Source organism: Elephas maximus, chromosome X (assembly GCF_024166365.1).
Source record: "Elephas maximus indicus isolate mEleMax1 chromosome X, mEleMax1 primary haplotype, whole genome shotgun sequence".
NCBI classification, from domain to species: domain Eukaryota; kingdom Metazoa; phylum Chordata; class Mammalia; order Proboscidea; family Elephantidae; genus Elephas; species Elephas maximus.
The window spans coordinates 49,099,937-49,124,444 of record NC_064846.1 but is presented as its reverse complement, the minus strand read 5'-3'; the positions used below and the strand labels follow the sequence as shown (position 1 = coordinate 49,124,444).

Sequence of the window (24,508 nt, the reverse complement as noted above, 5' to 3'; positions counted from 1 at the left end):
TGAAAAATTGTACTCTAACAAATTTGCAAACCTAGAAGAAATGAATTCCTAGAAGAACACTACCTACCTAAACTAACACGATCAGAAGTAGAACGACTAAATAGACCCATAACAAAAAAAGAGATTGAAACGGTAATCAAAAAACTCCCCCCCAAAAAAAGCCCTGGCCCGGACAGCTTTACTGCAGAGTTCTACCAAACTTTCAGAGAAGAGTTAACACCACTACTACTAAAGGTATTTCAAAGCATAGAAAATGACGGAATACTACCTAACTCATTCTATGAAGCCAGCATATCCCTGATACCACAACCAGGTAAAGACACCACAAAAAAAGAAAATTACAGACCTATATCATAGATGCAAAAATCCTCAACAAAATTCTACCTGGTAGAATTCAACAACATATCAAAAAAATAATCCATCACGACCAAGTGGGATTTATACCAGGTATGCAAGGCTGGTTTAATATTAGAAAAACCATTAATGTAATCCACCATACAAATAAAACAAAAGACAAAAACCTCATGATCTTATCAATTGATGCAGAAAAGGCATTTGACAAAGTCCAACACCCATTTCTGATAAAAACTCTCAGCAAAATAGGAATTGAAGGAAAATTCCTCAACATAATAAAGGGCATCTATACAAAGCCAACAGCCAACATCATTCTAAATGGAGAGAGTCTGAAACCATTTCCCTTGAGAACGGGAACCAGACAAGGATGCCATTTATCACCGCTTTTATTCAACACTGTGCTAGAGGTCCTAGCGAGAGCAATTAGGCTAGACAAAGAAATAAAGGGCATCTGGATTGGCAAGGAGGAAGTAAAATTATCTCTTTTTGCAGATGGCATAATCATATACACAGAAAACCCTAAGGAATCCTCCAGAAAACTACTGAAACTAATAGAAGTGTTTGGCAGAGTCTCAGGTTATGAGATAAACATACAAAAATCACTTGGATTCCTCTACATCAACAAACAGAACATCAAAGAGGAAATAACCAAATCAATACCATTCACAGTAGCCCCCAAGAAGATAAAATACTTAGGAATAAATCTTAACAAAGATGTAAAAGACCTATAAAAAGAAAACTACAAAGTATTACTGCAAGAAACTAAAAAGGACCTACTTAAGTGGAAAAACATACGTTGCTCATGGATAGGAAGCCTTAACATAGTAAAAATGTCTATTCTACCAAAAGCCATCTATACATACAATGCACTTCCGATCCAAATTCCAATGACATTTTTTAATGTGGTGGAGAAACAAATCACCAACTTCATATGGACAGGAAAGAAGCCTCGGATAAGTAACGCATTACTGAAAAAGAAGAACAAAGTGGGAGGCCTCACTCTACCTGATTTTAGAACCTATTATACAGCCACAGTAGTCAAAACAGCCTGGTACTGGTACAACAACAGGCACATAGACCAATGGAACAGAATTGAGAACCCAGATATAAATCCATCCACATATGAGCAGCTGATATTTGACAAAGGACCAGTGTCAGTTAATTGGGGAAAAGATAGTCTTTTTTAACAAATGGTGCTGGCATAACTAGATATCCATTTGCAAAAAAATGAAACAGGACCCGTACCTCACACCATGCAGAAAAACTAACTCCAAGTGGATCAAAGACCTAAACATAAAGACTAAAACGATAAAGATCATGGAAGAAAAAATAGGGGCAACGTTAGAAGCCCTAATACAAGGCATAAACAGAATACAAAATATTACCAAAAATGACGAAGAGAAACCAGTTAACTGGGAGCTCCTAAAAATCAAACACCTATGGTCATCTAAAGACTTCACCAAAAGAGTAAAAAGACCACCTACAGATTGGGAAAGATTTTTCAGCTGTGACATCTCCAACCAGCAGCTGATCTCTAAAATCTATATGATTCTGTTAAAACTCAACCGCAAAAAGACAAACAACCCAATCAAGAAGTGGGCCAAGGATATGAACACGCACTTCAGGAAAGAAGATATTCAGGCAGCTAACAGATACATGAGAAAATGCTCTCGATCATTAGCCATTAGAGAAATGCAAATTAAAACTACTGTGAGATTCCATCTCACTCCAACAAGGCTGGCATTAATCCAAAAAACAGAAAATAGTAAATGTTGGAGAGGCTGCGGAGAGACTGGAACTCTTATACACTGCTGGTGGGAATGTAAAATGGTACAACCACTTTGGAAATCTATCTGGTGTTTTCTTAAAAAGTTAGAAATAGAACTACCATACAACCCAGAAATCCCACTCATCGGAATATACACTAGAGAAATAAGAGCCTTCACACAAACAGATATATGCACTCCCATGTTTATTGCAGCTCTGTTTGCAATAGCAAAAAGCTGGAAGCAACCAAGGTGTCCATCAACGGATGAATGGTTAAATAAATTGTGGTATATTCACACAATGGAATACTACGCATCGATAAAGAACATTGACGAATCTGTCAAACATTTCATAACATGGAGGAACCTGGAAGGCATTATGCTGAGTAAAATTAGTCAGAGGCAAAAGGACAAATATTGTATAAGACCACTATTATAAGATCTTGAGAAATAGTATAAACTAAGAAGAACACATACTTTTGTGGTTACGAGGGGAGGAAGGAGGGAGGGAGGGAGAGGGTTATTTACTGATTAGTTAGTAGATAAGAACTACTTTAGATGAAGGGAAGGACACTACTCAATACAGGTAAGGTCAGCTCAACTGGACTGGACCAAAAGCGAAGAAGTTTCTGGGATAAACTGCTTCAAAGGTCAGCAGAGCAAGGGCAGGGTTTGGGGACTATGGCTTAAGAGGACTTCTAAGTCAATTGGCAAAATAATACTATTATGAAAACATTCTGCATTCCACTTTGAAATGTGGCGTCTGGGGTCTTAAATGCTAACAAGTGGCCATCTAAGATGCATCAATTGGTCTCAACCCACCTGGCAAAGGAGAATGATGAACACTAAGGTCACACGATAACTATGAGCCTAAGAGACAGAAAGGGCCACATGAACCAGAGACTGACATCACCCTGAGGCCAGAAAAACTAGATGGTGCCCGGCCACAACCGATGACTGCCCTGACAGGGAGCACAACAGAGAACCCCTGAGGCAGCAGGAGATCAGTGGGATGCAGACCCCAAATTCTCATAAGACCAGACTTAATGGTCTGACTGAGACTAGAAGGACCCCAGTAGTCATGGTCCCCAAACCTTCTGTTGTCCCAGGACAGGAACCATTCCCGAAGACAACTCATCAGACATGGAAGGGACTGAACAATGGGTTGGAGAGAGATGCTGATGAAAAGTGAGCTACTTGTATCAGGTGGACACTTGAGACTGTGTTGGTATCTCGTGTCTGGAGGGGAGATAGGAGGATAGAGAGGGTTAGAAACTGGCAAAATTGTCACAAAAGGAGAGACTGGAAGGGCTGACTCATTAGGGGGAGAGTAAGTGGGAGTATGGAGTAAGGTGTATATAGGCTTATATGTGACAGACTTGATTTGTAAACGTTCACTTAAAGCTCAATAAAAATTATTAAAAAATAAAGATCATCCACTAGGTGTATTTATACCAGTGTCTGAGTATCAGAACGTAGGGGAGGTTAATGCAGCACTTTCAAAGCTATGTAGGGATCGGTAAATAATAAGGTTAACACTCATCAGGGAATATCTGTATGAGGAAGAAAATGTGCTTAAGGCTGAACTTTCTAATCAGATTATACAGAAAGAAAAAGGAAGGCCACATTGGAAGCGTTCCATTTTCTTCATATATTACTTTTGTTCAGGGCCTCATCTAAGGTGTCTGAGGAGGTTTAATATAAGAGGTGACATTGGAACTGAGTCTTTAGGGAAGGTATTCCAGGAGGCAAGAATAACGTCAAGAAGTACCATTGTGACAAATAGAGTGGTGTAATTGGAAATATGAAAAAACAAAATATAATTTGCAGTGACAACAAATTTTATATCATATGTAGAAATTAATAAAGCAAAATGTGCCCAAATTATTTGTAGAAAAAATAAAATTCTATTATTAACAACTTTATTAAATTGAATTAATTCATAAATCATGTATATGGATGGGAAGACTCAAAGATGTCAATTCATCCCAAATTAATCTATACATATAATGCATTTGCAATGAGAAAGATTTTCTGAAGCACTTGAAAAACTGATTCTGAAACTTAAATAGGAGAATAAAAATTTACACATAACTAAAACAGTTTCCGGAAGCCCTGGTGGCATAGCGGTTAAGTGCTACAGCTGCTAACCAAAAGGTCAGCAGTTCAAATCCACCAGGCGCTCCTTGGAAACTCTGTGGGGCAATTGTACTCTGTCCTGTAGGGTCGCTATGAGTCGGAATCGACTCGATGGCAATGGGTTTGGTTTTTTTGTTTTAAAACTGTTCTCAGCAAAAAAGAACAAAGAAGGAAAATTTGCCAGCCACACGCTAAATTGTATTAAAAAGCCATGGTAATTATAATATTATGATCCAGTGCGAGAACAAACAAGTAGATCAATGAAATAGAAAAGAATTCAGAAACATACCCAAGTACATATGGAAACTCAGTGTTTCACAGAAGTGTCATCGTTAGTCAGTAGGGAAGAGTGTATTCTTTAAAAGTTGGTGTTGAGAATGGACTTACTAAATGGTACCTAATTCACTCTAGATATCAAAAAGAACTAGAGTCATAAATACAAAAAGTAAAATTTAGAAAATATGGAAGACAAGGAATAGTAGATTTTTATACCACTTTAAGTTTATACAGTTTTGGTGGTTAAGTGCTACGGCTGCTAACCAAAAGGTTGGCAGTTCAAATCTGCCATGCGCTCCTTGGAAACTCTATGGGGACAGTTCTACTCTGTCCTGTAGGGTCACTATGAGTTGGAATTGACTCAGTGGCACTGGGTTTTTTTTTTTCTTTAATAAAAAGGAGCCCTGGTGGCACAAACTAGTAAGTGCTCAACTGCTAACTGAAAAGTTGGTGGTTAACCCACCCAGCCTGTCCAAAGGAGAAAGACCTAGCAATCTGCTTCTGTAAAGACAACAGCTCAAAAAACCCTATGGGGCAGTTCTACTGTGTCACATGGGGCCGATATGAGTCAGAATCGACTTGAGAGCACCCAACAACAACTGGAATAAAAGAATAGACATTTACAAATAGAAAATCAATAACAGAAAGGTATCTGAGGAAATCCTGAAACATTTTGAAAATAAAATGCTCCTATATAACCCATGGATCAAAGGGCAAATCACCAGGAGAATTAGAGTTTTTAATTGAATGATGAAAATGAAAATAAACCTAAAAATTTTTGTGATGGAAATAAAGCGGTGATTAGAAGGAAATTCATAGATTAAAAGCTTACATTAGAAAAAAAAAATCTCAAATAAATTATCTGAATTTTCACTAAAGAAAGCAGAAAAGCAAACTAAGCCAAACACGAAGTAGGATATAATAACAATAAGAGTAAACAGTAAATATCAATGATATTAAAACTGAAAAACAATACAAAAATACTATGAAACCAAATGAGGTTCTTTGAAAGTGTCAGTAAAATTGATGTACCTCTAGCCAAGCTGATCAAGAAGAAAAAAGAAGATACATTAGGAATGAAGGAGGGGACATTGTTACAGACCCTACAGGCATTAAAAGAATAGCAAGAGAATATGACAGAACAACTCCATGTTCATAAATTTGACAACTTAGATAAATTAGACCAATTCCTTGAAAATCACTATGTAGTGAAGCCCACTGAAGAAGGAGGTAATCCAATTAGTCCTGTATCTATTAAAGAAATTGGGTACTTATGTATAATTTTATTGCTCAGTAAGTGGCCAGCTTTCTAAAATCCTTGCTTAACATGATGTGCTTTTTACATGGGTATTGTGGCTCCTAAGAACTAGTGACACAGTTGTTTTTAATATCTAAACCATGTTTATTTCTTAAAGGTGATCTTGGACCAAGTGGGCAGCCTGGGCCAATGGGACCTCCTGGGCTTCCAGGAATAGGTGGTCAGGGGCCACCAGGACCACCAGGGATTCCTGGACCAATAGGCCAACCCGGTAAGATTGAAATAAATGTGCATTTTGTACTACTCATGATATATACAGATTCGTTAACTCATCGATAAAGAGTAACCTACTTAACAATCTTCCAGAAAACAGATTTGAGAGGTAACATGTCTACTTGTATACTTTTGTAAAGATGAAAAAGTATAGGTCAGAGCCTAAAAGCTACTTTGTTAGTGCTGTCAAGTCAATTCTGACCCATAGCGGTCCCATGTACAACACAATGAAGCACTGCCCGGTCCTGCATCATCCTTACAAACGTTGCTGTTTGAGCACATTGTTGCAGCCACTGTGTCATCAGTCCATCATGTTGAGGGCAGTCCCCATTTTCACTGACCCTCTACTTTACCAAGCATGATGTCCTTCTCCAGGGACTGGTCCTTCCTGATAACATGTCCAAATTATGTGAGACGAAGTCTCACCATCCTTGCATCTAAGGAGCATTCTGGCTGTATTTCTTCCAAGACAGATTTGTTCGTTCTTCTGGAAGTGCATGGTGTATTCAATATTCTCCGCTACTTTAGTCCCTGGTATTTCCCCTCTCACTTGATCTAAAATTGACCTATTTCCAATAATACAGTCCAACATGAAATCATTGAGTTAGAAACAGTCTTGGAATTACAACATCTAAGAACTTCTACCGCTGATCATTTCAGACTTGAGTAGCTGTGCGACACTAATAGACCTCTGTCTATGAAACCTCTTAACATTTCTTAGCGTATGGGAATGAGAGTTATGGTTCAGGAAAAATTCTGTTATAAATATATTCTAGGCATCCTCGTTTCTTTTTGTTTAAAAAAATAAGTAAGTTGAATTTTTTCCTCTTTTGCCTCCGAAACCAGCAATCACTTTGTAACTCATAAGCACTCTAAAGTTTCTTTTTTTGTATTTTTTGCTAGGTGCTCCAAAAAAAGTTTTCTTAATGTGTAACCTTAATAGGTTTGCCTTGGCTACATAGATAATCATATGGTTCACCTACAATCATTGTTTGTGTGAGAGCTTACTTGAGTTTTAGATGTTGGGCCCTCAGATAATGTGAATTTTTTTTATCTTAAGGGCCATCCTGTGGCAGCATTGTGTTATTGCAAAGCACTGTAATAATTGATAAAATTAAAACAAATATGAAACATTTAATAATTCCTTAAGTCACATGAATGCTTCAAGTGGCTTAAACACAAGTTCAGATGTGCATGCATCTACTCCTCACTTATCAACTATCTCATTATCCAACATTTCACATTTATGACAGCAGTAAAAAAAATCTATCCGACTATTTTGCTCATTAACGACATACATCTGACAGTAGTGAATGCCAAGGTGAGAGGCAAAAGCAATGCTGGCTGTGATGGTTAAAGTTATGTGTCAGCTTGGCTGGGCCATGATTGTCAGTGTTTGGTAGTCATGTAAGGATGTAATTCGGCAGTTGTGTAATGATGTACACATCCTCCATTTTTGTGATCTGATGTGGTCATCCTCCATTTTCATGTAACTCCGATTTTTGCATTAACAACCTGGTCTTTGGAACCTAACTATGTTGATAAGTGTAAAGTGGGTGTACGTTGAATTGATACGATGGAAATACATTTTCTGATCTTAAATGGAAATAGGTATTTCATTATTTATGCCAAACATTTGGAAACAACAGTTAAGAATATAAAAAGCATGGAAGGTAATGATTACTTTTATTTATGTCTTATTTCAAAAATTTAATTTTATGGCAACATTGTACCTTTTTTTACAGCCCAACAGGTCGCCGATGATAAAAAAAAAAAATAAGAAAACTTATAGTATTGCTTTTAACGAGTTCCTTTCAAAGTAGTTACTTCATCATTCATGAAAACAAAATCTGTCCAACTAGCATACCAAAGGGATCTTGAGAAAAAGGGATGAATTTTTAGGTTTGGCCACTACAGGCATGGCCTGCACTTCCAAAAAAGATAATTAAAATGAATTTACCACTTCTGCTGTGTTTTGTCATTTCTTTATTTCCCAAAATTGCATGATGTTTTCTGGCCATTTTGAATTCTTTTTCATTTTTTTTAATTGTACGTTAGATGAAGGTGTGCAGAAAAAACTAGTTTCTCATTAAAGTTAGTACGCATATTGTTTTACGGCATTGGTTAACAATGCCGCAATATGTCAACACTCCCTTCTCAACCTTGGGTTCCCTATTACCAACTTTCCTGTCCCCTGCTGCCTTCTAGTCCTTGCCCCTGGGCTGCTGTGCCCCCTTAGTCTCATTTTGTTTTATGGGCCTGTGTAATCTTTGGCTGAAGGGTGAACCTTGGGAGTGACTTCATTATTGGGAGCTAAAAGGATCTCCAGGGGCCATACTCTTGGGTTTTCTCCAGTCTCGGTCAGGCCAGTAAGTCTGATCTTTTTCTGTGAGTGAGAATTTTGTTCTACATTGTTCTCCAGCTCTGCCGGGACCCTCTATTGTGATCCCTGTCAGAGCAGTTAGTGGTAGTAGCGGGGCACCATCTAGTTGTACTGGACTCAGTCTGGTGAAGGCTGTCATAGTTGTGGTCCATTAGTCTTTTGGACTAGTCTTTCTCTTGTATATTTAGTTTTCTTCATTCCCCCCCTGCTCCCGAAGGCATGAGACTAGTGGAGTATCTTTGATGGCCACTTACAGGGTTTTAAGACCCCAGACGCTACTCACCAAAGTAGAATGTAGAACATTTTTAAACTATGTTATGCCAATTGAGCTAGATGTTCCCCGAGACCATGGTCCCTACAGCCCTCAGCCCAGCAATTCGATCCCTCAGGGAGTTTGGATGTGTCTATGGAGTTTCCATGACCTTGCCTTGTATAAGTTGTGCTGGCTTCCCTAGTATTGTGTACTGTCTTACCCTTCACCAAAGTTACCACTTATCTATTGTCTATTTAGTGTTTTTCCATCCCCATCCCTCCCCTCCCTCGTAACCATCAAAGATTGTTCCTTTTTGCATTTAAACCTTTTCATGAGTTTTTACAGTGGTGATCTCATACAACATTTGTCCTTCTGTGATTGACTTATTTCACACAGCATAATGCCCTCCAGATTTATCCACGTTATGAGATGCTTCACAGATTTATCATTGTTCTTTATCGTTGCGTAGTACTCCATTGTGTGTATGTACCATATTTTGTTTATCCATTCATCTGTTGATGGGCGTCTAGGTTGTTTCCATCTTTTTGCTATTGTGAACAATGCTACAGTGAACATGGGTGTGCATATGTCTATTCATGTGATGACTCTTATTTCTCTAGGATATATTCTTAGGAGTGGGATTGCTGAATCATATGGTATGTCTATTTCTAGCTTCTGAAGGAAGCGACATACCATTTTCCAGAATGGTTGTATCATTTTACATTCCCACCAACAGTGCGTAAGGCTTCCAATCTCCCTGCAGCTTCTCCAACATTTGTTATTTCCTGTTTTTTTTTTTTTTATTCGTGCCAGTAATGCCTTGTGAGATGGTATCTTATTGTGGTTTTGATCTGCGTTTCTCTAATGGCTAGTGATTGCCAAGTATTTCCTCATGTGTCTGTTGGCAGCTTGAATGTCTTCTTTGGTGAAGTGTCCGTTTATTTTGCCCATTTTTTAATTGGATTATTTGTATTTTTGTTGTAGAGGTGTTGGATTTTCTGGTATGTTTTAGGGATTAGATCTCTGTCGGATTTGTAATAGCCAATTTTTTTTCCCAGTCTGTAGGTTCTCTTTTTACCCTTTCAGTGAAGTCTTTTGATGAGTGTAAGTGTTTAATTTTTAGAAGACCCCAGCTATCTAGCTTATCTTCTGGTGTTTGTGTGTTGTTGGTTATGGTTTGTGTCCTGTTAATGCCATATATTAGGGCCTCTGGCGTTGATCCTGTTTTTTCTTCTATAAACTTCATAGTTTTTGGCTTTATATTTGGGTCTTTGATCCATTTTGAATTAGTTTTTCTGTATGATGTGAGGTATGGGTCCGGTTTCATTTTTTTGCAAATGGACATCTAGTTTTGCCAGCACCATTTGTTAAAGAGACTGTCTTTTCGCCGTCGGATGGACTTTGGGCCCTTGTCGAAGATCAGGTGACTGTAGGTGGATGGATTTACATCTGGATTCTCCATTCCGTTTCGTTGGTCAATATATCTGTTGTTGTACCAGTACCAGGCTGTTTTGACTACTGTAGCTGTATAGTAGGTTCTGAGGTCAGGTAATGCAAGTCCTCCTACTTTATTTCTCTTCTTCAATAGTGCTTTACTTATCCAGGGCTTCTTCCCTTTCCATATAAAGTTAACAATAAATTTTTCCATCTCTTTAAAGAATGTTGTTGGTATTTGGATGGGGATTGCACTGTATTTGTAAACTGCTTTGGGTAGAATTGTCATTTTCACAATGTTGAGTCTACCTATCCATGAGCATGATGTTTTACCATTTATGTAGCTCTTTTTGGTTTCTTACATTACTGTTTTATAGTTTTCTTTGTATAGGTCTTTTACGTTGTTATGAATGGCATTGTTTTCCTGATTTCATTATTCTCTTTATGGGAACCCTGGTGGCGTAGCGGTTAAGTGCTACGGCTGCTGACCAAAGGGTCGGCAGTTCAAATCCACCAGGCACTCTTTGGAAACTCTAAAGGGCGGTTCTACTCTGTCCTATAGGGTCGCTATGAGTTGGAAACGACTCGACGGCACTGGGTTTTGGGTATTCTCTTGGTATATAGGAATCCAACTGATTTTTGTATGCTCATCTTGTATCCTGCTACTCTGCTGAAACTTTCTATTAGATCCAGTAGTTTTCTCGTGGAGTCTTTTGGGTTTTCTATGTACAGTAAAAAATATCCGTAAATAGGGATGGTTTAAGTTTTGAATGCCCTTTATTTCTATTTCTTGCCTTATTGCTCTGGCTAGGACTTCCAGGATAGTGTTAAATAGTAGTGGTGATAAAGAGTGTTCCTTGTCTTGTTCCTGTTCTCAGGGGGAATGTTTTCAGCTTCTCTCCGTTAAGATGATGCTGGCTGTTGGTTTTGCATAGATACCCTTTATTATGTTGAGAAATTTCCCTTCTATACCTATTTGATCGAGAGTTTTTATCAGGGATGGGTGTTGGACTCTGTCAAATGCCTTTTCTTCATCGACTGAGATGATCATGTCATTCTTTTCCTTCATTTTATTATGTGGTGTGTTACGTTGATTGATTTTCTAATGTTGAACCATCCTTGCATTCCTGGTATGAATCCCACTTTGTCGTGGTGTATTTTTTTTTTTTTATATGATGCTGAATTCTATTAGCTAGAATTTGTAGAGAATTTTTGATTCTATATTTATGAGACATATTTTATTGGCCTGTAATTTCCTTTTTTGTGTGTGTGTGTGGTGTCTTTGCCTGGTTTTGGTATCAGGGTTATGTTGTGTTCATAGAATGAATTTGGAAGTATTGCTTCTTTTTTTTATGTTCTGAAATAGTTTGAGTAGTACTGGTATAAGCTCTTCTCTGAATGTTAGAATTCTCCAGTGAAACCATCTGGGGTAGGGCTTTTTTTGTTGTTGTTGTTGGGAGTTTTTTTTATTACCTTTTCAGTCTCTTTTCTTGTGATGAGTCTGTTCAGATTTTCAACATCGTTTGGTGTTAGTTTGTGTAGGTAGTGTGTTTCTAGAAATTTGCCCTTTTCCTCTAGGTTTTCAAATTTGTTGGAGTATAGTTTTTCTGTTATGATCCTTTCTGTTTCAGTTGAGTCTGTTGTAATGTCCCCCATTTCATTTCTTATTTGGCTTATTTGTGTCTTTTCCTGTTTTTCTTTTGTCAGTTTGACCAGTGGTTTGTCGATTTTGTTGATCCTTTCAAAGAACCAGCTTTTGGTTTTGTTGATTCTATTATTTTTCTATTGTCTATTTCATTTATTTCAGCTCTGATCTTTATTATTTCCTGCTTCTGGTAGTTGTGGGCTTTTTTTTTTTTTTTTTTTGCTGTTCTCTGTTTGAGTTGTGTTGCTAAGGTTTTGATTTTGTCTCTTCTTTTTTCATGTATGCATCTATTGCTATAAATTGACGTCTGTGGACTACTTTTTCTGTGCCCCAAAGGTTTTGGTATGATGTGTTTTCATTGCCATTTGATCCTAGGAATTTTTGATTCCATCTCTGATTTCTTCTATTACCCAGTGGTTTTTCAGCAAGGCATTATTCAGTTTCCATGTAATTGATTTATTTTTCTTGCTCTTCTGGTTGTTAATTTCTACCTTGATGGTGTTGTGGTCAGAGAAAATACTTTGTATTACCTCAACATTTTAGACTTTGTTGAGGCTTGATTTGTGGCCTAAGATGTGGTCTATTCTGCAGAATGCTCCATGTGTGTTGGAAAAGGATGTGTACTTTGCAGCTGTTGGGTAGAGTGTCATATATGTCTATGAGGTCAACTTGGTTGGTTGCGCCCTTTAGCTCTTCTGTATTTTTGCTGAGTTTCTTTCTAGATGTTCTGTCCTTCACTGAGAGTAGTGTGCTGAAGTCTCCTACTATTATTGTGGAACTGTCAATTTCTCTTTTCAGTGCTGTTCGAGTTTGTTTTGTGTATTTTGGAGCTCTGTCATTGGGCGCATAGATGTTAATTGTGGTTATGTCTTCATGACGGATCATCCCTTTAATCATTATGTGGTGTCCTTATTTGTCTTTTGTGGTGGATTTTGTTTTAAAGTCTATTTTATCTGAGATTAGTATGGCAACTCCTGCTCTTCTTTTGGAAGTTGTTTGCTTGATATATTTTTTCTATCCTTTTATTTTTTAAGAAATTTATGTCTTTGTTTCTGAGGTGTGTCTCTTGTAGACAGCATATTGATGAATCCTGTTTTTTTTTTTTTTAATCCATTCTGTCACTCTCTGTCTCTTTAGGGGTGCGTTTAGGCCATTTATGTTCAATGCAATTATTGATAAAGGTATGAGTATATTGCTGTCATTTCGTAGTGCTTTTTTTGTGGTGCTGACATTTTCTTTGTTCCTCTTATGCTCTTGTGCTGAATTCCTTTTGTTTGTGGATTTGTCTGTTTATTTCTTTTGTTTTTGTAGATTTCATTTTTACCTAGACTTTGTGTTTTTCTTCTTTATTTTGATGAGTAGGTTTTTTAACTTCCTTTGTGGTTACCATGAAATTTACCCTTATCTTCCTAGGTTTGATCCAGTCTATTATTACTTGGTATCACCTTGCCTTCCTCTCCATTAGAAAGTTCTATACCTACACCATTATTCCCTCTTTTATTGTTCTGACGTTGTTGTCATTTACAGATTAACCTCTCTGGTTCCCTGTTGTAATACTTTTAGTTTTGTATAGTCCTTGAGAATTCATTTCCCAGGTTGGTATCTGGCTGGTACAATCTTGCATCCTAGATTCAGGCTGTGGTCTGATGCTCTTTGTTCTCACACGGAAGGACTCCCTTTAATAATTCTTGTAAGTTTGGTTTGTTTTTCACATGCCTCCCTTAATTTCTGTTTATCTGGAATTGTCGTAATATCTCCATCATATTTGAATGAGAGTTTTGCAGGATGTATTATTCTTGGTTGGCAATATTTTTCTTTCAAGGTTTTATATATGTCATCGCATTGCCTTCTTGCCTGCATGGTTTCTGCTGAATAATCAGAGTTTAGTCTTACTGTTTCCCCTCTGTATGTGACTTTCGTTTTTCTCGAGCTGCTCTCAAGATTCTTTCTTCGTCTTTGGTTTTAGCGAATGTGATTATGATATGCCTTAGTGATTTTTTGGGGGGGGTCTATCCTATATGGGGTTTGTTGAGCTTCATGGATGGTCAGCTTTTCATCTTTTGTGATATTAAAAAAAAATATGTCGGCAGTTCTTTAACGATCCTCTGTGTTTTCTGTTTTCTCCCCCTGTTCTGGAACTCCGATCACACACAATTTTTTCTTTTGATTGTATCCCAAATAATTCTCAGGGTTTCTTCATTTTTCTTTGTTCTTTTCTCTAATTTTTCCTCAAACAAAGTTGTATCCAAGTGTTTGTCTTCAGTTTCACTGATCCTGTCTTCCACTGTTTTAAACCTGCTCCTCAGCTCTTCTAGGACACTGCCCATTTCTGAAATCTTCTTGTTTATGTTTTGGATTGTGAATTGTTGCTTTTGTATATCTAGTTGTGAATTTATTTTGACATTTTCTTACTGTATTATTTTCATGAATGCTTCCATTTTTTGTCTGTGTTTTCCATGAATTTGTCTTTGTTTACCATGAATTTGTCTATTTTCCCCTCATTTTTGTCTGTTTTTTGCTTCAACTCTTGGATAGCTCTGAATATTGTTGTTTTTGTTGTTGTTAGGTGCCATTGAGCTGGTTCTGAATCATAGGACCCCATGCACAACAAAACAAAGCACTGTCCAGTCCTGTGCAATCCTCACAATTGTTGCTATGCTTAAGCCATTGTTGTAGCCACTATGTCAATCCATTTCATTGAGGGTCTTCCTCTTTTCCCTCACACTCTACTTTACCAAACATGACATCCCTCTCCAGGGACTGATCCCTCATGATAACATGTGCAAAGTATATGAGATGTGGTCTCGCCATTCTTACTTCTAAGGTGCATTCTTATTACACTTCTTCCAAGACAGACTTGTTTGTTATTTTGGCAGTGCATGGTATATTCAGTATTCTTTGCCAACACCACAATTCAAAGGCGTTTATTCTTCTTCAGTCTTCTTTATTCATCATCCAGCTTTTGTATGCATATGAGGGGATTGAAAACACCTTGGCTTGGGTCAGGTGCACCTTAGTTCTCAAGGTCACATCTTTGCTTTTCAATACTTTAAAGAGGTCTTTTGCAGCAGATTTGCCCAGTGTAATACGACTTTTGATTTCTTGACTGTTGCTTCCGTGGGCTGTTGCTTCCGTGGGCATTGCTTGTGGATCCAAGTAAAATGAAATCCTTGACAACCTTAGTCATTTCTCCAATTACCATGGTGCTGTTTATTGGTCCAGTTGTGAAGATTTTTGTTTTCTTTATGTTCAGGAGTAATCCATACTGAAGGCTGTGGTCTTTGATCTTCATCAGTAAGTGCTTCAAGTCTTCCTCACATTTACCAAGTGAGGTTGTATCATCTGCATAATATAGCTTCTTAGATTACTTGCTCAGTACACAGATCAAATAGGTACGGAGGAAGGATACAACCCTGGCGCACACCTTTCCTGACTTTAAACCATGCAGTATCCCTTTGTTCTGTTTGAACGTCTGCCTCTTGATCCATATCCATATTCCTCATGAAAACAATTAAGTTGTTCTGGAATTCCCATTCTCTGCAGTGTTACCCATAATTTGTTATGATCCACACAGTCAAATGCCTTAGCATAGTCAATAAAACACTGGTAAACATCTTTCTGATACTCTCCACTTTCAGCCAGGATCCATCTGACATCAGCAATGCTATCCCAGGTTCCATGTCATCTTCTATATCCAACTTGAATTTCTGGCAGTTCCCTGTGGTTGTATTGCTACATTCTCTTTTGAATGATCTTCAGCAAAATTTTGCTTCCATGTGGTATTAATGATATTGTTTGATAATTTCCACATTCGTTTTGATCATCTTTCTCGGGAATAGGCATAAAAATGAATCTCTTACAGTCGATTGGCCAGGTAGCTGTCTTCCAAATTTCTTGTTGGCATAGACAAGTGAGTGCTTCCAGTGCTGCATCTGTTTGTTGAAACATCTCAAGTGGTATTCAGTTAGTTCCCCACTAAAAACAAAAATCAGTTCCCAGAGCCTTGTTTTTTGCCATGCCTTCAGTACAGATTGGACTTCTTCATTCAGCACCATCAGTTCGTGATCATATTAACCTCCCGAAATGATTGAATGTCAGCCAGTTCTTTTGGTATAGTGGCTCTGTGTATTCCTTCCATCTTTTGATGCTTTCTGTGTTGTTTAATATTTTCCCCATAGAATCCTTCAGTATTGCAACTCGAGAGTTGAATTTTTTCTTCAGTTCTTTCAGCTTGAGAAATGCTGAGCATATTCTTCCCTTTTGAGTTTCTATTTCCAGCTCTTTGCATATGTCATCATAATACTTTACTTTTGCTTTTCAAGCCACCCTTTGAAATCTTCTGTTCAGCTCTTTTACTTCATGGTTTTTTCCTTTTGCTTTAGCTACTCAGTATTCAAGAACAAGTTTCAGAGTCTCTTCTGACATTCATTTAGGTCTTTTCTTTCTCTCCTGTTGTTTTAATGACCTCTTGCTTTCTTCATGTATGATGTCCTTGACATCATCCCACAACTCGTCTGGTCTTCAGTCATTAGTGTTCAGCCCATCAAATCTATTTTTGGGATGGTCTCTAAATTCAGGTGGGACATACTCAAGGTCATACTTTGGCTCTTGTGGACTTGTTTTAATTTTCTTCAGTTTCAACTTGGAGTTGCATATGAGTAATTGATGGTCTGATCCACAGTTGGCCCCTGGCCTTGTGTTGACTGGTGGTATTGAGCTTTTCCATCATCTCTTTCCACATATGTAGTCGATTTGATTCCTGTGTATTCCGTCTGGCGAGGTCCATTTGTATAGTTGCCGTTTATGTTGGTGAAAATGGTATTTTCAACGAAGAAGTTGTTGGTCTTGCAAAGTTTACTCATGCAATCTTGGGCATTGTTGCTATCACCAAGGCCATATTTTCCAACTACCGATCATTCTTCTTTGTTTCTAGCTTTCACATTCCAATCACTAGTGATTATCAGTGCATCCTGATCTCATGTTCAGTCAATTTCAGACTGCAGAAGTTGTTAAAAATCTTCAATTTGTTCATCTGTGGCCTTAATGGTTGGTGTATAAATTGGAATAATAGTCGTATTAACTGGTCTTCCTAGTAGGGGTATGAATATTATCCTACCACTGACAACGTTGTATTTCAGCATAGATCTTGAAATGTTCTTTCTGACAATGAATGCAACGCCATTCTTCTTCAACTTGGCATTCCTGGCATAGTAGACTATATAATTGTCTGATTCAAAATGACCAATATCAGTCCATTACAACTCACTAATGCCTAGAATATTGGTGCTTATGCATTCCAATTCATTTTTGATGATTTCCAGTTTTCCTAAATTCACACTTTCTACATACCAGGTTCCTTCTGATCAATGGATGTTTGCAGCTGTTTCTTCTTATTTTGAGTTGTGCCAGATCAGCAGATGAAGGCCTCAAAAGCTTGACTCCGTCCATGTCATTAAGGTTGACTCTACTTTGAGGGGTTAGCTCTTCCCCAGTTGTCTTTTGAGTGCCTTCCAACCTGAGGGGTCTCGTCTTCCGGCACTATATTAGACAGTGTTTTGCTGCTATTCATAAGGTTTTCACTGGCTAATTCTTTTCAGAAGTAAACTACCAGTTCCTTCTTCCTAGTCTGTCTTAGTCTGGAAGCTCAGCTGATACCTGTCCGCCATGGGTGATTCTGCTGAGATTTGAATATTGGTGGAATAGCTTCAAGCATCACAGCAACACACAAGACCCACAGTATGAGAAACTGACAAACGCATGGGTGAGCTCTGAATATTAGAGATTTAATTTCTTTTTCAGGTAGTTCTGGTGCATTTTCTTCTACTGGAAAGTCATCTCGTGTTTTATTTTGGATGCCTACTGGAACGATTCTGTCCTTTTTTTATATGTTGTGATTTTTATCTGCTGTCTTCGGGATATTCAGTAGTTATTTTCTTAGTTTATTGACTGTAGGTTTGTTTGTTTCGTCGTTTTTTTTGTTTTGTTTTGTTTTATTTGGTTATATCTGAGCAGGCAGGCTGTGCATTCTTTGTTGTTTGCTTATCTGTAGTCATGATACTTTTCACCTCCTTGTCCACTGGGTAGGGCCAGTCGCTCAGCTATGGTGCAGCAGGGTAGGTCCTGCTAAAGAGGAGGGGCTGACATTGGTTGGTTGCAGCATGTACTAGGACCAACAGGGTGGGTCGGGAGTCAGTGCAGGGCAGGTTCCAGTGGACTGTGCCTGTGCTTCTCAGTGGTGTGATATTCAGTGCATGGTGCAGGTAGGCAGGAAGGAGGGGAGGTTGTGATGTGTGGAGCCAAGATGGGTATGAGAGGGGAGAGAAACAGGAGCAAGAAAAAAAAGAGTGCTAAGGGAGTATGCCAGTGGAGTGGAGAGATGCAAAACCGAAAAATGGATAAAGAGAAATAAAAAAATAATCAAATAAAATAAGGAAAGAAAAGAAAAGCCCCCAGGGATCCCACCAGTGAGGCTGCGAAGACTGGGGAAGTGGCTCCCAGGCTATGCAGTACAGCCTGGCTAGAAGGGGCAGAAATGTCACATGGCTCCAAGTATTCAGGAGATAGGAAAAGAAGATAAGTTTAGAGAGACAAGAAACTGAGAAATGAAGAAAGACAAAAAGGAAAAAAGAAACGCCCCCAATAATTCCACTGACGCAACTGCGAAGGCTGGGAAGTGACTCCCAGCTAGAAGGGGCTCCCAAGCCGCAAAAAGAAAAAGAAAATGAACAAAGAAACAGAACAAAACAAAACCAAAAAACAAAAAAGTCCCCGAGGAGCCCACCAGCATGGTGCAGACCGGGAAAGCAGTTCCCCAGCCGAGAGGCATTTTATAGCCTTTAGAGGAGAAGCAAAGATGGCATACGGAGTCAGGTGCTCAAGAGAAAGGAGGGGGAAGAGGTGAGAGGCAGGGAAGAAACCAAAAGAAGCGGAAAAAAGCATTTCCAGCAAAAAAGGAATGACACTTAGGGAGCCGACACAGAGCCAGAGCTTGTGCCTCCTTGCCAGGAGACTGCAACTGGTGGGAAGCGGCGGAGACCATGTGGGGGTGGGGGGTGGGGAGAAGGGTGAAGGATGGGAAAGCATGTATCACTGGTTACCAGGTGTTCTGTCTCCTGTTGGGAGCTCTGTGAAGCTGTTTTCCCTGTTGGAAGCTCTGTGAACCTGTTTTCCCATACTCCTCTTTCCTGATCTCTGATGTGGATGTGGGTGGGGCGAATCCAGGAGGCATGGAATCTGCACTTACCGGCCCACGGAGTGACTGCAGCCAGCTAGGAAGTGACTAAGGCCAAGCACTGGGGCATCGATGGGGGGGTGGGAAAGCATCTCTCTCTGATTACCAGTGTTCTGTCTCTTGCTGAGAGCTCCTTGAAGCTGCCTTCCTGTACTCCCTATCCACCACTCTTCCATGTGGGTGGGGCAAGTCCAAGCGGCATGGAGCCAGCACCTCTTGGCTGGCCAGGTGACCTCATCCAGCTAGGAAGCAGCGGAGGCTGGGCAGGAGGGAGAAGAATGGAGGGTGGGAAAGCGTGTGTCGCTGGTTACCAGGTGCTCTGTTTCCTGGTGGGAGCTCTGTGAAATTGCTGTCCCTACTCCCTGACGATCTCTGACAGGAGTCCAAGATGATGAATCTGTGCTGCATTAGCTGATAGGGGACTTCTGTATGCATCTGTCCTCACTCTCTTTTCTCTGTCAGTTTCTTACTCTGTTCAGTGCTTGGCTGAGTTCTTTATCTCTTCATTTGATGCTTAGGGTTCCAGGATTGATGTTTGTCACCGATTTACTTAGTTTTTCAGATCTTCGCTGTGGACGGATGGCGTGGTGCTTCTGTCTATAGTCCCATGTTGACTCTGCCTCCCATTTTGAATTCTTAAGTCACAGTTGATCAAGAGTAAAGAGAGACCATAGTTAATACTAATCTGAACAAAATACAAAAAAGTTTAGATGTGTTTTATGCTTTTTCGAATTTAGCTAATATCCTGCAATGTCTTTGTCTAATGTACTCCTTCTCTGTTTTTTTAACCAATAATATATAAAAAAAATTTTTTTGTATAGATATATTGATTTATAAAGTCTAGATACATTGATTTATAAAGTCTAGATAAGATCAGCAGGGGAAAAGTAATGGTGCTGAATTCAGGTTAATCTTTGTTCTGTAAATACATGCTTTGCAATAGAATTTCAAGATCTTAACTAGTGTGGTCAACAAACAAATGTAGTTAATAGTAACTGGCATGAAAATGTACTGAATGTAGTACTTTTTTAATATTGAAGTGTTCTGAAATCACAATTTTTTTTTAGTACAAGATGGGCTACATTTTATATTTAGCCGCATATTTAAAAAAAAAAAAACAAACCCTTTGCCGTCTAGCCAATTCTAACTCATAACAACCCTATAAGACAGAGTAAAACTGCCCCATAGGGTTTCCAGGGAGAGGCTGGTGGGTTCGAACTGCTGACCTTTTGGTTAGCAGCTGAGCTCTTAACCACTGCACTACCAGGGCTCCTAGCCACATATCATCACTTTAAATGCATTTTATTTATAACACCAAAGCAGGATAATAAATAAGGCCATTTCAAAAATATCAAAATGACAGTTTAGATGTCTCAATAAAAAGATGATGAGCAAGGCTACTACTAGTATCATACAAAGTATTCCCTATTTTCATCTTTCCAATGTAAAATGTTCACATTATGCTTTCAAGCTTTTAGCTCCAGTTTTCTACCAATATTTAATTAAGCTTTACTCTTTGCCATTCTCTAGTCCAAGTCAGCTATACAGTTTGATATGTTTATAAATTAAGATCTTGTTGAATATCAATTCTTCATTTGACAGCAGGGAAATAAAAATTACCAAGGGACAAGTAGAAAAATGCTTCTCATCCTATGACCTTCTAACCCACACAGAAATGGAGGCTGTTGATTCTTGTTATTTGATTTAGCCATTGCCTAGAAGATGACTGCTATAATGAATATTTTTAGGGGCTAGTTAAATATACTCTGCTCCATGAACACAGACCATACTCTTACCCCAACCTGAGCCAAATGTGTTGTAATGCTTGCCCAGTCTCAGGAAAAAGTATGTGGCTGGATCAGCTCAAATTCATCACCACTAATGTGATTCAGAAAACAAGGGATCCATTGTGTCATTTTCATAGAGGACATATACTATATTACACTATTCTAATTTTTTTTTCCTTTGGCTATGAAGCTCTTGAGCAGTGTGTGTGTATAAAGTTCTCAGAGATAACACTTTTTTATTTCTTTTTTTTTCCATTAACTGGTTCCATTTGGGTGCCCTTAGTCTCTGTAGATACATTCATATAATTCCTATTATTATATAAGGAGATTTAGCAGACCTTTTGAATTTATTTTGACTTTCTTTGTCCTGGAACCCTGGTGGTGCAGTGGTTAAGAGCTCAGCTGCTAACCAAAAGGTTAGCAGTTCAAATCCACCAGCCACTCCTTGGAAATTCTATGGGGGAGTTCTACACTGTCCTTATAGGGTCACAATGAGTCCAAATCAACTTAATGGCAACAGGTTTGGTTTTTGACTTTTTTTTTCCTTCATCCTGGATCTTACTAAGATGCCTATTCCTGACAGTATTTATGGAAAAGATCTATGCTGTGAAGAGTACAGCACAGTGTATGTTATTACTAATAATGATAACAATGAAGAAATAAATCCTTGCCTAGTACATGTAAGCTGTTTAATCGTAGTCGTCTACTAATAATTATTGAAATATCTATACTTATCCTCTTACAATCTAAAATCAAGTTAATTTTCAAATTCTAACCAACCTTTAGGAGCTCAAATTCCAAAATAGTAAGTAATATAAAGGTCAGAGAGAAATAAGAGTACAAAGCTGACCTGTATCAAAGAGTAAACCTTTTTGTGGATTTAAATACTTTATCGTGTCTTTATTGGCAATAGATTTCATTTATACAACAACTGAGAGAATGCCTAAAATCAGTTTCTTTACTCATTCCTAATATAGTAATGAATTGATGTCTAATAACTTCTTTTTGTAGACTTTCTGTTCTAATCTTTACATGCTTAGTTTTGTTTCCTAACCTAATGAATCTTTTTGCAACTTACTTCTGCTTGGGTGGCTCAACTTGCTGCTGAACTGTAACTCCCTGCGTCTTGAACTTCAGGTCTACCAGGTACTGTAGTTCTTTCTCAAAAGCCATAAAGTAAAGCTTTATATGTGGAAATCAAACAAGTTTTCTCGAGATTTAAGTCTTTGGTTTCTTTGTCATTATTTTGTATAACTGCTCTCTTGGAGCATATTTTAAATCACAAATTATTTATATTGAAAATTTGGCTATTCAGAAACTACTTAAGCTATAACACTAGGCAGTGATCCATGTAGGGCTATAATAGTGCTCATTATTAGGTATCTCGTCATTGTTATTGGTGTTAGCTGCTGACTCATGGCAACCCCATGTGCTTCACAAATATAATAATATAGAAAGTCTCTCTCTCATTTTTATAGTATTTTACTATGAAGTGACTGCATTGAAAACACCATCACTGTGCCAACTAGGTGGAATTCTCTCATCTTCAACGGAATTTTTTTTTTTGAGTAGATGATTACTTTGCTTATAGTCAGTTTAAGGGCATGCTTCAATATGACATCAAACAGAACTGAAAATCCCAGCATCTTTTTCTCTTATAAAAATAATTACCTATAAATCTTCAACAATAAAATTAGATCTTACTGTTGAATGAACACTAGAAGTTATCATCTAGCTCAGTCCCCAACTTGCAGTCACTTATGGCGTTGTTATCCCCATTTAGCAGATGAGGACCAACAATATTAAGTGATTCATTTAAGTCACACAGTTCATAAGTATTGGAGTAGGAACTCACATCATCTTTTTAGTGTAATTCTTCTCCCATAAACATAGGCATTTTTAACCACCTTGTTTTTCAAAATAGTTTAGTCTTATAGAAACTTACTAAGGTGAAATATTTTGTAATGTCATATTTTTTGTAAAATCCCAGTTGGAATACTGAGAAACAAAAATTTAACAACAACAAAAACTAATAGTAATGTATTATTAAAACAATACATAAAATAAAGCAAAATAAATCAATCGAGCCCATGTAACTGACTTATCAATAATTATTAATTTTTAGGGACTATATAGTAATGTTTTCTAATAACGCATACTACCTTAAAAAAAAAAAATTAGAGCAAGGCAAATCCAAATGTGGACACTGGTCAGCAGACCAGTATCATCAGATCACAAACTGTTTGTTACCAGTCTGCAATGGGATGAAGACAGGAATTGAGAGTAAGCATGTAGAAACTTTTATAGCAATTAGAAAGTATAATTTTATTTGTTGAATATAATAAACAGAAAAGTAGGTTTATATTTTGTGTCTTTGGTTTTTTCACTTTTTTTTATTTTTTATATTTTACAAAAATATTAGTTCATGATGAGTTGGGAATTAAAGAAAAGATTGGTTTTTCACCAGAATTTGATAGACACTGTCTTAAAGCAGTATGCTTGAAAATCCTGGAGCTTAAGTATTAGATCATCTACGTATATGATGCTGAAATTTTTTCTGACTCATGCTTAGGTTTATTATACACAGGGTTCTATCACTTTTTTCCCTAAAAAAATAAAATAATCAGGTACATTTTTTTTAACTGCTTCAGTACTTATAATATTGGTGTTGTATTACCTAGGCTTGCATGGAATACCAGGAGAGAAGGGGGATCCAGGGCCTCCTGGATTTGATGTTCCAGGACCCCCTGGTGAGAGAGGCAGTCCAGGGATTCCTGGAGCGCCTGGTCCTGTAGGACCTCCAGGATCTCCAGGGCTTCCAGGAAAAGCAGGTCCCTCTGGTTTGCCAGGTAATTTGTTTAAAATTCTCTCTGATTTTGGTTTCAGGAAAATAAAGCTAATTTGATTTTAGTAGATTATTTTCATGTTGCACTTTTCTGGATTGGCAGTACCCCTTAAGGAAGAGCATTACACATCTTTGATTATAGGAAACCCACTTTACTAGTTGTACTACTTTCTCTCTGTGAGTGTTCTCGTTATCTATTGCTATTTAAGAGACCACCTCAAAACTGAATGGATTAAAACTACCTTTTTATTTGGCTCAAGGTTTTACAGGTCAGGAATTAAGGGGTGCATTGAGTGGATTGTTTATCTCTGATCCACATGACACCAGCTAGAGTGGGGCTGGAGAATGTACTTTCAAGATGGCACTTGTCTGACTCTTGAGTATTCCTTGGCTTCTTCACATGGCCTCTCATCTTCCATGGTGCCTCTGTTCACATGACATGGGTTTCTCATGGTATCAGGATAGTTGCACTTCTTCCAGGGCAGCTAGTTTCTAAGAAGAATACTCCCAAATACTGAGAGATGGGCCATCTTTGGAAACAGTGAATTTCTTTATCCATGGGTTAAAAACATCAGCAATGGTGGTCACTAAGGTTCTAGCCGGTGAAAAGGTCTGAAACTTAACAGTGCCTTCTTTCCAACTCTCAATAGTTTGCCAGTTGACACCTTAAAACTTACCTTTTGTCTTTCCAAGATCATGGAAAGGAAATAATTACCTACTGATATTCTTTAAAGGTGCCAAAGGTGAAATGGGTATGATGGGACCTCCAGGCCCACCAGGACTTTTGGGAATTCCTGGCAGAAGTGGTGTTCCTGGTCTTAAAGGTAATATTCAGAGTTTGCTGGCAGACACGTGTGAGAGAGA

The 24,508-nt window shown here is 38.1% G+C and overlaps 1 protein-coding gene across 1 annotated transcript in view; it reads left to right on the top strand.

Moving 5' to 3' along the window:
- The window catches only part of COL4A5 (collagen type IV alpha 5 chain), a 301,445-nt gene that overhangs the window by 213,155 nt on the left and 63,782 nt on the right, over positions 1-24,508 (top strand). The window contains exons 30-32 of the mRNA XM_049871358.1: positions 5,951-6,064; positions 23,481-23,648; positions 24,379-24,468. Of these exons, the coding sequence (XP_049727315.1) occupies positions 5,951-6,064; positions 23,481-23,648; positions 24,379-24,468 (372 nt within the window). The remainder of the gene's footprint in view (positions 1-5,950; positions 6,065-23,480; positions 23,649-24,378; positions 24,469-24,508) is intronic.